This window comes from Chlamydomonas reinhardtii, chromosome 1, assembly GCF_000002595.2.
Source record: "Chlamydomonas reinhardtii strain CC-503 cw92 mt+ chromosome 1, whole genome shotgun sequence".
Lineage (NCBI taxonomy): Eukaryota > Viridiplantae > Chlorophyta > Chlorophyceae > Chlamydomonadales > Chlamydomonadaceae > Chlamydomonas > Chlamydomonas reinhardtii.
The window spans coordinates 2827195-2837585 of record NC_057004.1 but is presented as its reverse complement, the minus strand read 5'-3'; the positions used below and the strand labels follow the sequence as shown (position 1 = coordinate 2837585).

The 10391-nt window shown below is 64.7% G+C and overlaps 4 protein-coding genes across 4 annotated transcripts in view; 2 read left to right on the top strand and 2 right to left on the bottom strand.

Moving 5' to 3' along the window:
* Positions 1 to 103, bottom strand: part of CHLRE_01g017100v5 (uncharacterized protein) — a 7442-nt gene extending 7339 nt beyond the window's left edge. Inside the window, exon 1 of the mRNA XM_043058410.1 lies at positions 1 to 103. This exon is cut by the window's left edge and continues 281 nt beyond it. The gene's annotated coding sequence lies outside the window, so the exon portion shown is untranslated.
* A 48-nt stretch (positions 104 to 151) lies between these two features.
* On the bottom strand, positions 152 to 4519 carry CHLRE_01g017050v5 (uncharacterized protein). The gene is made up of 9 exons (XM_043058409.1): positions 4395 to 4519; positions 3759 to 4082; positions 3525 to 3614; positions 2953 to 3102; positions 2636 to 2713; positions 2144 to 2233; positions 1789 to 1887; positions 1453 to 1573; positions 152 to 1159 (listed from the first exon to the last, which is right to left on the bottom strand). The coding sequence occupies exons 2-9, from the start codon at positions 3942 to 3944 to the stop codon at positions 1080 to 1082; spliced, it is 894 nt and encodes a 297-aa protein (XP_042928323.1). The 5' UTR covers positions 3945 to 4082; positions 4395 to 4519; the 3' UTR covers positions 152 to 1079.
* Positions 4520 to 4663: 144 nt separating this feature from the next.
* On the top strand, positions 4664 to 8179 carry CHLRE_01g016950v5 (uncharacterized protein). Its single transcript, XM_043058408.1, has 9 exons — positions 4664 to 4762; positions 4888 to 4929; positions 5084 to 5144; positions 5426 to 5851; positions 6164 to 6290; positions 6473 to 6577; positions 6817 to 6983; positions 7182 to 7536; positions 7906 to 8179. The coding sequence occupies exons 4-9, from the start codon at positions 5595 to 5597 to the stop codon at positions 8020 to 8022; spliced, it is 1128 nt and encodes a 375-aa protein (XP_042928322.1). The 5' UTR covers positions 4664 to 4762; positions 4888 to 4929; positions 5084 to 5144; positions 5426 to 5594; the 3' UTR covers positions 8023 to 8179.
* Positions 8180 to 8233: 54 nt separating this feature from the next.
* On the top strand, positions 8234 to 10339 carry CHLRE_01g016900v5 (uncharacterized protein). The gene is made up of 5 exons (XM_001689873.2): positions 8234 to 8447; positions 8758 to 8874; positions 9104 to 9169; positions 9370 to 9485; positions 9719 to 10339. Exons 1-5 carry the CDS (start codon positions 8315 to 8317, stop codon positions 9770 to 9772), a joined length of 486 nt encoding a protein of 161 aa, XP_001689925.1. The 5' UTR covers positions 8234 to 8314; the 3' UTR covers positions 9773 to 10339.
* Positions 10340 to 10391: the final 52 nt, after the last annotated feature.

Sequence of the window (10391 nt, the reverse complement as noted above, 5' to 3'; positions counted from 1 at the left end):
ATTGTTATGCACAGTGCTTCATATCGGTGCCAAGAAAGCTGTGGGCGTTTCAGGGCTGTCGCGGCCTTCAAAAACGGTTGTGTGCGGCTTCTCGCTTGTAAGCGTCTCGACAATGATCTCAGTTGATAGGTACATAAATTGAAATATGCAAAAGTGGGGACCTAGCTCCTGCACTGCAATGCCTGTCACTTCGACATCATCGCGCGGCACCCTGACCCGCACCCCCCCCAGCGCCAGTCGTCGCCAGTCTTCCCGCTCAGATTACGCGCGTCCCGGCGGGCACAGCTTCTTCGCCCACCACTTGCCAGTACCTCCACCCATCTCAGAACAGCCCGAAGTTGCAGTTGGCCTGCCCGACTTCCCGACAATGTCAAATCGCCGCCTGAGCCGCCGATAATCCCTGTGCGAGCCGTACGACTGCCGTCCGCAGGATTAGCATCATGCACGCCTTGCATCCAGGCCGCTTGCCACGAACCCGTGGGCACCAACAGCACCTGAGCATCAGCATCAGCATGGCAAGCTGCAAGATGCTTTACGATAGAAAAAGGACCCCACGCCAAATCCACGTGCCAGGCACACCTTCACCCCACCCGCCCAGCCCCTAGCCCCCCACAGTGCTCACCGCAAGTGCCTATGGGTAACACATGCACACGTGCACAACACGCCAAGCGCATTATTATTATCAGGAAGCCCTTGCACCTACCTCCTGCCATTTTGAAACCAAAGCGTCCCGAGGAAAACTGTCGGCGGCATCTACCAACCGGGAGCATTGAACTATTTGCACCGGCACCGCTAAGCTGCTATGCCACCAGCTTAATTATCGCACCTGCCATGTCCGTAACACCTTCCCGGTTCCGGCCCAGCAGTCCTGTCACCCCCAGCCACCCAGCCACCCACCCTCCACCTGCTCACGGGGGGTCCTAGGCAAAACCAACCGCTACATTAGAGCCGCCCACGCTTGCATCCGCAGCCCCCTTGCCGAAGCGGCCTGCCTACCCCACACTTGGCACTTAAGGCGACAACGGTCCGCCTCGCGCCGCCCCGCCCCGCGGGCGTGCCGCCTAGGCTGTGTGGCCCGCCTAGAGGGACTTCGGCGCGCGCACGGCGTCCAGGTACTCGACCGAGTTGGTGCGGAGCGAGTTGAGGATGAAGGTGGCGCCTGGGGGCGATGGGGGTTGGTGGTGGGGGTGGGGGAGGGTGGTGTATCGGCGTAACCCCCCAGCCCCGTCCGGGGTCCTGGTCAGCTCCCAGCCGGCCAACCCCCGGGGGTCCCGAGCCCCACCGGCCAACCCGCCGTTCCTGCCCGCCCCTCCGCTTCCAACCACCGCCACTCGCAGCGGGTTGTTCGGCTGCGCACTCCGCCCCGCCCGAGCCCCGCCCGTGCCCGCCAGCCCCCGCCCCGCCCTACCCCTCCCCCGGCCCCGGCCCCACCCCACACGCCCCGGCACTCACACACGATCCTGAGCATGCGCGGCGCCAGTCCCTTCCAGAAGCGCGGCAGGCCGCCCTCCTTGTAGATGGTGGCGAAGGTGGAGCGCAGGTTGGCGTACTCGGGCTTGGAGTACATAAACGCCTGGGGGTGAGGGTGGAAGGGTGGGAGGGGTGGCGGCACGGGTTGGGGCAGGGCTGGGGTCACAAGCACTGAACCCCGGTGGCGGTTGCCTCCCGCCTGCGGACCCTGCACACCCGGCTGCAGCTGCAGCTGCGCCCTGCGGACGTCACCGCAGCTCCCTTTGCCGCCAGGCTCCCTCCAGCCCGCCACTGCCAGCCCCCCTCCAGCCCGCACACCTGCATGCGCGTCTTGGCTGTGTCGAAGGGGTGGGAGCAGAAGGCCGCGAACACGCCGCCCGTGACGCCCGACACCACCAGCGACAGACCCGGAGACTCCTGTGCACAGGAGGGGAGGGGCAAGTACAGCAGAGAGGGAAGGGGGAGCGAGCTGGTGGGAGGGGCGCGACGACCGTGAGGCGAGTACCGGTGACAGCACCGCCCCACACGCTGCCCACACGGTGCCCCTGGTGGCCCCCTCCCGCAAGCCGTGTTTCCATTCCTCCCCGAGCCGCGTGGATACCCGATATTGCTCAGCACCGGCCCTTCCTGCCCTCCCCTCCTCCCTCCCTCCCTCCCTCCCTCACCGCCTCACCGGCATCTTCTCGTCCAGGTTCTGTTTGATGATGGGGAACAGGCCCAGGTAGCCGGCCGCGTACAGCATCTCACGACCGATGGCGGGTATCTGTCGCGAAGGGGCAGGGGGTTACATTCATTTCATGTGTTTTGCACAAGCCATTGGCACAGGAGGGGGGCCGGGCGTCCCGGCAAGGCCTGACTGCAATGGCGGCGTACAGGCACGGCGTCGTACAGACTTCAAACTGGCGGGGAGGCGGCCGACTTCGCAGCCGTGCACGCGCCTGGTCAGCCACTGCAAACGACACACCTTGCCGACCCCGCCCCGTGACCCCGCCCCCAGCCCCGCCGTGTGTGTGAGAGCGCACACGCCGCATGTGCCGGGTCCATCACATCAGCTGGCTGTTTCTCGCACCAGCCCAACAGCCCCCAGCCCAACAGCCCCCAGCCCCTGCCCAACAGTTCCCCGCCCCCGCCCCGCCCCAGCCCCGCCCACGCACTCGGCACTCACCAAGCCGCGCACGAGCGACGAGGCGCCGTAGGTCTGCATGAAGTGGGACGTCTCCGCGGACAGCGATCTCCCACTTTTCTGAGGAGCGGGGCGGAGCGGACCCGGGCACAGCGGGCGAATGCGTGAGGCCATGAGCGGCGGCATGCGACCTACTGGCCGCACCCTGCAGTGCCACCCGCTGTACATGATGCGCCACCTCGCTTCCTGAACTACCGCATGCAGGCCCCCGCCCCTGCCACCCACACCTACCGCTGCCCCCGCCACCTCCTCCTGCTCCTCCTCCTCCTCGTGCCTCCTCCCCCTGCCCCCCAAATCACCTGCTGCTGGATGATGATGAGCTCCGAGGGCGAGGCGATGAAGGCCGACACCGCGCCCGCCACGCCCGCGCTGCCGAACCGCTCCAGCGGCGTGAGGTCGGCCTCCGACTTGTTGAGCACCACAGTCTGCATCAGCCGGTTGGTGCCGAACTGCGCGACACACAACACACAACACACGAGACGTGTGCGCACAAACACACCGGGGAGGAGGGGTTCAATGTTGCAACAGCGCAGCGTTTTAGGGGTGGCGGCGGGTTCGGCCAGCCACTGCTTGTGTACCGGCATGTGCACACCCACACGACCCCGACGAGTGTCCGCAGCGCCTGGAGCGCGTGCTGGGGACTGGCGGCTGCGCGACGCGCTGTTCAGCTGGTATGGCGGTGGGCATGCAGTCACAGCCGTACCTACACACACACACACACACACACACACACACACACACACACACACACACACACACACACACACACACACACACACACACACACACACACACACACACACACATACATACACTCCCACCCTCACTCTCGCACACCCACACTCCGTCACACCCAATCACACGCGCGCACCTGTGACGCGGTGATGGGCGCCATGGACACGATGTTCATCAGCAGGCCGCGGTACAGGTGCGCCGGGTGGCGCGGGATGGGCCGGCCCTCCTGCGCGGGGCCGCGGGGAAGCAGCGAGAGGGAGCGAGAGGGGGAGAGAGGGGGAGTGTCGAGGTCGGGAGCCAGATAATACGATTTCCCTATCTTTTTGCTCTTGTTGTCGCGCGCTGATAATGCACACACACGCGCGCGCACCTGCAGCGCGTTCTTGATGCCCACCAGCGGCTGCATGATGCAGACCTCCACGGTGCCGCCCAGCGCCCCGATGGCAGTGTGCTCGGCCGGCGTCACCGTGGACGGCCGCGTCGGCTGGTGCTGGTGCGGCCGCTGCGGCGGCATCAGCTCTTGTGGTGGTTGCTGTTTTTGTGCTGAGGCTGACATGGTTGTGTGCCGGCTGCGGCAACAACGGGCCCGGTCGGCGGGATACCCGGTGCGCCTGGCTGCTGTGACTTAGACGGCTGGGGACGGAGCGAGGCAGGCAAAGACCTTGGCGTTCGCTCGTGGAGGTGCTGCACAAACCTGTGGGGGCAGCAAGGATGCACGGCCAGCGTTGAGCTTGGACGCGTCCGGCCGTCAACGTTCCGCCCGAGTCCCAGTCGGCGGGCGGACGTGGCAGCGAGTGCACTGTAGTGCCGACTGACGCGGAGCTGGCGTCATGCTCTGCCGGAACCTCACACGGCGATAGCACTGGTCGGCTAGCATACACCGACGCGCGGTCGCCCGTGGCGCGGAAGCCCGCATTGCACGGTTGCCCGCCCGGCGACGACTCCCCCGCCAAACAAAGCAACAGACGCCTGAATGCAATTTTGTATTGTCGCTAACACACCTTACCTTGATCACGCCTTCGCCGTCGCAGAACTGGCCTTGTTGCAGGTGCGTGTAAAACGTGTTCGGAGGAAAAGTTGCAAGCAAAGGCTCAGACCCGTTGATTGAACTAGGCTACAAAGAAACTCAAGATACACGGGAGCTAGTTGTCCTGGCTTTTCGTCGCTCGAATTTTGGCTCCGGCATGGGCTGAGTGGATTCAGCTGGTTTCTCAAATCGAGGCCTGACGAAGCCGAAACTCTTGCATTCAGCATTACCTTGCTCCAAAACCGTAATTAAGTGCTTTGAGGCCTGAATGTCGCAGCCGGGCGCCAGAGCGCCACAGTACGCAGCTTACTTTACGCCCACCGCAGTGGCTCCCGTTCCTGGCAAGAGTGAGGAACTTGCACTGCGACTTCTGAAGCGCATCTAGGAGGTTGACGTCAGGGTGCTCCGGAATCACGTCGCGCCCGGGGCAGCCCACTAACACACCCCTTCCTCTCTGCGGTGGCCCCCACAGACCTGTTTGCCGGCACGCAGCAGCCCTCTGCGCACCTGAAAGGTGCAGAAGAGCAGACGTAAACGCCTTGCGGGGTTGCTTCTGGCATCTCCCGCCTTGCTGCAAGAGTCGAGGGGTTGGAGAAGAGGGCGGGGGCGCCGGCGTCCGCGGGATGGCGCCGCCCTCACCAACCGCCCTACCGCCTAAATGCATGCAGAGCTTGTGGCCGAGAACGTTAAGAAGCTCGCGGAGCTGCGGGCGGAGATTAAGAAGGACGAGTAAGTGCTCGGGCACTGCCGGAGCCGCTGCGGCAGCAGTCCAGACTTGGGGCTGTGGCGGCCAGCGGGGCTTTGATGGGAATGTGCCGCTGCGCCGTGTCCTGATGCGCAGTCCTGATGACTGCTGCAGCTGCTGCCATTGTACTTGAACTTTCTTGTTGCTGTCAAGAACATCAGTTTGCGCGTGTCGACAGCTCCGCTCCACCCGCCCTCCGCCATGCGCTCTCATCCCGACCTGCAACCTTCGCGCACCCTGCGCCACCTGACCGTTGCGGGTGCAGCTGGCTGTTTGAGGCGCCGCGCCACACACTGCGATAGGGGCAGGCCCTCACCTTCAACGCAGCCGCCGCTCACGCAGCGCCGCACCTAGCAGCAGCGGGTCAGCACACGCGGACGGCAAGCACGCCTTAGCCGCACAGCCAGCCAAACAGCTTGACAGCACTTGCTCGCATGTCGGGGGGAGGCGCAGCCGCCGCCGCCGCCGGCCCGCTGCCGTACTCCCGGCGGCCGGAGTGGGCGGACGTGACGCCGGTGTCGCTGCCGGCTGCGGAGAAGGTGGTGGCCATCCAGTACACGGCCGAGCACGCCGAGGCGCTGGGGTACTGGCGCGCGGTGCTGCAGTCCGGCGAGCTGAGCGGCCGCGTGCTGGCGCTGACCGCCGACATGATCCGACTCAACCAGGCCGACTACACCGCGTGGCGCGTCAGGTGCGTGCGTGTGCGTGTGTGTGCGTTCGTGTGTGTGCGTGTGCGTGTGCGTGTGCGTGTGCGTGTGCGTGTATGTGTATGTGTTTTCTTTCTTCATGCCAGCGTACACATAGCCAGTGCGCATCCAAGCAAGTGGGTGTGGTTTACCACTTTCCGTGGGAGCGGGCCGAAAGTAAAGGAGTTTATGTTCAGGAGGAAAGCAGAGGGGTGGTGGGTGGCGGGGCGGGGCGGGTTTATGCTTCGGTCCATACTCTGTGCTTGTGTTCTTCTGGCTCCCCCTCCTCCACCTCCCGCGTCGCCCCATCCGCCCAGGTGGCTGTGTGTGCAGCAGCTGGGTGCTGATGCGTTAGGCCCGGAGCTGGACTTCACGCACGGGGTGATGCTGGAGAACGCCAAGAACTACCAGCTGTGGAACCACAGGAGGCTGGTGGCGGGCGCGGTGAGGGAGGAGGGAGGGAGGCAGGGAGGGAGGGAGGGCTGGAGGCAGGCAGCAGTAGCGAGTCTTGCGCGGGAGGGATTAAGGAAAGGAGTGGGTAGTTTCAGGATCAAGTGAATGTGGTGGGAGAGGTGAGGCCCCTCAGTGAGGCCCCTCCCTGTTGGCCTGGTCGCATCCCGTCGTAGATCGGCCCCAGCTGCGCCGCGCGTGAGGACGCCTTCACGCGTGAGGCCATCATCTTTGACGAGAAGAACTACCACGCCTGGGCGCACAGGCAGGCCGTCGTCAAGGTGCGGCGGCGGCAGGAGCGGGGGCAGGGGCAGGAGGAGGGGGAGGGGAGAGGAGAGTGCAGAGGTAGGGGAGGGGGCCTGGCACGAAGGCCTGCAAGGCCTGGCAAGGCAGGGCAGGGCAACTATCCTAAAACATACCAGCCACGTTGCTTTTTCACCACCTTGCAGGCCATTTACTTTGTGCCCCTGGCCCTGTCCAATCAATCTCCGCCACCCTGCCCCCCCTTGCTCATGCCCAGATCACGGGGCTGTGGGAGGCGGAGCTGGCCTTTGCGGACGAGTTCATCGGGCGGGACGTGCGCAACAACACCGCCTGGAACCAGCGCATGTTCGTGTGGAAGGCCATGGGCCAGGAGGCGCGGCTGAGGCTCCAGGGTGGAGGCGACGACGCAGGCTGGCTGCGCAGGTGGGGCGGGCGGGGGCGTGTGGCATGGGGCGAGGGGCGAGGCGAGGGTTGTTTCACCATCTTCTGACCCGCACGCCCCTCAGTCGCCCCATGCCTCGCTCTCATACTTAACCACCACCTCGCTTGTTTCCTGCCCCCGCCTCCTGCCCAACCCCAACCCCCAACCCCCACCCCAACCCGCTGACCCCCACCCCACAGCGAGCTGGAGTACATTGCGGCGGCCGTACAGAAGGCGCCGCGCAACGAGTCGCCCTGGCGCTACCTCACCGGCCTCTTCGCCTCGCTGGAGCCCTGGGCCAGCAGCCCCCGCTCGCTGTCGCGCTGCGCCGAGGTCCACACGCTGTGCTGCGAGGCGCTGAACGACTGCCCCTCCTGCGGCCCCGCCTACGACGTGTTGGCGCTGTTCTATGAGGGGCAGGCGGCGCTGTCGGCGGCGCAGGCGGACACGGCGGCGGCGGCGGCGACGGTGGCGCCGGGGCCGGCGCAGGCGGGCGTGCAGGTGGTGCTGGCGGGGCGCGTGGCGGCGACGATCATGGCATGCGAGTTGGCGCAGGTGGGCGTGGGCGGCTGCGGTGGGGATGAGAGCGCATGGAGGGGCATGGTGGATGACTCTCCCGGGTATGATGAGTGCGTGGGTAACAATCATGGGCGGGAGGTAATGGTGACGGGGCTCATTTAGGAGGCGGGGGTTTGTTGGCGAGGACCGAGGTCACACATGGTTGCTGTTACCGTGGTGGGGTTTACCCTGCTGCAGTACGTGTGGCAGCGCAATACATCGGCAGCGAAGGGACTGCGATAAGCACACGCGAGAGCCCCACACGCCGTGTGACGCGCCGTTCGATCGGCATCTTCTTCTCAATGACTGTCCCAAGCCCGCTCACCTGCACCTGCTGTGGACATTGCTGCTGCCGCCATCATGCAGGCGGCGCTGGACGAGGCGAGTGTGGCCGACCCCATGCGCACACCGTACTGGCTCCACCGCCAGCGCGGATTTAACGATGTGGTGGCCTTAGCCACAGGCGTGCTGCGTTCAGCATGATGGTGCAAGGGCCAGGGGAGCTTGTGGCATGGGGCTCTTGGATGGTAATTGTTGGAGGCAGGTGGTGGAAGTAGGATGGAGAGCGAGAGGGGCGGCGCGGCGCGAAGGAGGGGCAAGCGGGCAGCCGCGGAGGACGTGTGGACCTCATGGGGGATGGCACGGCCACAACCTCCAATCCAATGCCGGGCTTGACACTCGTTTGGTGCGACGTAACTTGTAACAGAGCGGTTGCTTACATACAGTTACTACACTTGATTTGCTTGTTGCTCGCACTTGCTCAACCGATACAAGGATGCAGTCGCTCCGTGTTACCCCCAAGGCCCCTCGCGCCTTCACCAGCAGCGGCCGTCGCTCGGCTGTCAAGTGCCAGGCGTCCATTGTGGAGAAGGCCAAGGCCACTGCTGCCGCTGTGATCCTGTCCGCGGGTGCGTGCATGCAAGCGCAATTTGGCCTGTCGCGTGCAAGCATACCGCATGAGCGCTTGCGCACCTGTCTTGTCTTGTAGAAAGGATATAAATCGCATAACATGCTTGATAACACCGAAGCCCCACACAGCGTCTCCCGTATGACGGAAGTGCTGCCACTCGCCAGTTCCTGGGCCAGCTCACCCACCAACCCGACCGACTTGGTGTCCTTACGACCACGCGGCGTGGCTACGGCGTGCCCCCGCTTGTCGGGCTGTCCCTTCACTTTTAATCCGCATCCTTACAACCACTCGCGCGGCCTGACGCGCAGGCCTGGCCGTGGCCCCCGCCTTTGCCAGCGTGGACCTGTCGCTGGCGAACGGCGCCACCGTGTCCTCGCCCGTGCACATTGACTTTACCGTGTCGGGCCTGACCGTCAAGCCCGCTGGTGAGCCCGGCAGGCCCTACGACTGCTGCTGACCAGTGCTGAATCGGAAGCGAGTGCTGCTGTGCGGGGCATGGGCGATGGGGGGCGGGTGCCCGGCGCCAGCGCAACATATGCAAGGGCTCCCGGTCCGTGCGGTGGCCTGTCCCGGCACCCTACAGCCGCGCACGCAGACATACTTGCTCACCCTGCCCCGGCTTTCCCCGGTTCTCCCCGCCCTCCCCTTGCGCAGCTGAGGGCCTGCAGGAGGGCACCGGCCACCACCACCTGCTGGTGGACGTGGCGGCGCCCGCGGCCGGTGGGTGGCAGCGCGTGTGGCTTCACCCAGGGAACTGGGCTGGTGCGGGGGACTGGTGCTGCTAATGTTGGTTCGCGCTCCTGGTGCATGTCGCGCCGTAACCCACATGCGCGTCTGCTGGGGACCGCTGCTCGCTCGCTGTCAGCGCCTGCCCGCTGCCGCTTACATGGCCCGTGCTGTGTGCTGGTCCTGGCCCTCAGGCGAGGCCATTCCCTTCGACGACGCGCACAAGCACTTTGGCAAGGGCCAGACCGGCGTGGACCTGGAGCTGGCGCCCGGCAAGCACACACTGACCCTGCAGTTCGCCAACGCTCTGGTGAGGTGCTGCGTCGGGGATGGGGCGGTTGGCTGGCAGACAAGCGGGTTTCAGGGGCCTGGACAAGTCAGTGGTGTGTTGATAGCGGCGTGCTCGCGATACACACACGGTGATGCCAGGAGGCAGCGAGGGGGTGCGGCGTCTTCCATGCAGGTCAAATGCTGCGAGCCCACGTTGCCTGCACTGAGCATGACACGCGACCGCTCTGCTGCCCCCGCCACGCTTCATCGCAGCACGAGTCGTACGGCCCTGCCTATGCCAAGACCATCACCGTGAACGTCAAGTAGTTTAACACGGCGCAAGGAGCTGTGTTCCATGGTTCACAACGGACTGGCGGCCACGCTGTGGGACGCCCTGTGATCCGGGTCTACTCGGCGTGCTGGTTAATGTGATATTTCAGACGCGTCACTGCGTCAGGCGTGCGTTGTAGGCGGTTGTGGTCCTGTGCCGTGGTAGGCATGGACGGCGGGCGGTGAATACCTGTGAACATTCCGGATTTAGAACGCAGTGAGGTGAGGGTGCAACAGGGTGCGACAGGTTCCTTGGGCCAGTTACGCAATTGTATTTATGGTGATTGAGGATGTGTCAATGCCTGCTTGAGGCATTTCTGGTGCACACTATGTAATGTTTGAGGGAGTACCCCTGAATTCGTGGCTGTAGCTAAGGTCAGGGTACCCCTGGCTCAGGTGGTGCGGGGCGGGGCGCTGGGCGACGGGGGAGGGGCAGCCTTGGCACTCGTCCAATCGTCGCATAGAAACACGCGCAAGCACAATACGAGAGTATTGTTGACGTGATGTGAGTTAGGGCGGACGCGGCACCGAGCGCCACTTGAAAGCATCCAGCGACTGATGCTGGCTTGAAGGGTTGTATGTTGCACCGCAGCACGCACAAATAGCTTCACGCAAA

Coding starts and splice junctions, on each gene's coding strand:
- CHLRE_01g016950v5 (XM_043058408.1), top strand. CDS start 5,595: ATGTCGGGGGGAGGCGCAGCCGCCGCCGCCGCCGGCCCGCTGCCGTAC. Junction 6,291..6,472: donor GGAGGCTGGTGGCGGGCGCG/GTGAGGGAGGAG, acceptor ATCCCGTCGTAG/ATCGGCCCCAGCTGCGCCGC. Junction 7,537..7,905: donor TGGCATGCGAGTTGGCGCAG/GTGGGCGTGGGC, acceptor GCCATCATGCAG/GCGGCGCTGGACGAGGCGAG.
- CHLRE_01g017050v5 (XM_043058409.1), bottom strand. CDS start 3,944: ATGTCAGCCTCAGCACAAAAACAGCAACCACCACAAGAGCTGATGCCG. Junction 3,615..3,758: donor GCATCAAGAACGCGCTGCAG/GTGCGCGCGCGT, acceptor GGCCCCGCGCAG/GAGGGCCGGCCCATCCCGCG. Junction 2,714..2,952: donor TCATCATCATCCAGCAGCAG/GTGATTTGGGGG, acceptor CCCGCTCCTCAG/AAAAGTGGGAGATCGCTGTC.
- CHLRE_01g016900v5 (XM_001689873.2), top strand. CDS start 8,315: ATGCAGTCGCTCCGTGTTACCCCCAAGGCCCCTCGCGCCTTCACCAGC. Junction 8,875..9,103: donor CCTGACCGTCAAGCCCGCTG/GTGAGCCCGGCA, acceptor CCCCTTGCGCAG/CTGAGGGCCTGCAGGAGGGC. Junction 9,486..9,718: donor TGCAGTTCGCCAACGCTCTG/GTGAGGTGCTGC, acceptor GCTTCATCGCAG/CACGAGTCGTACGGCCCTGC.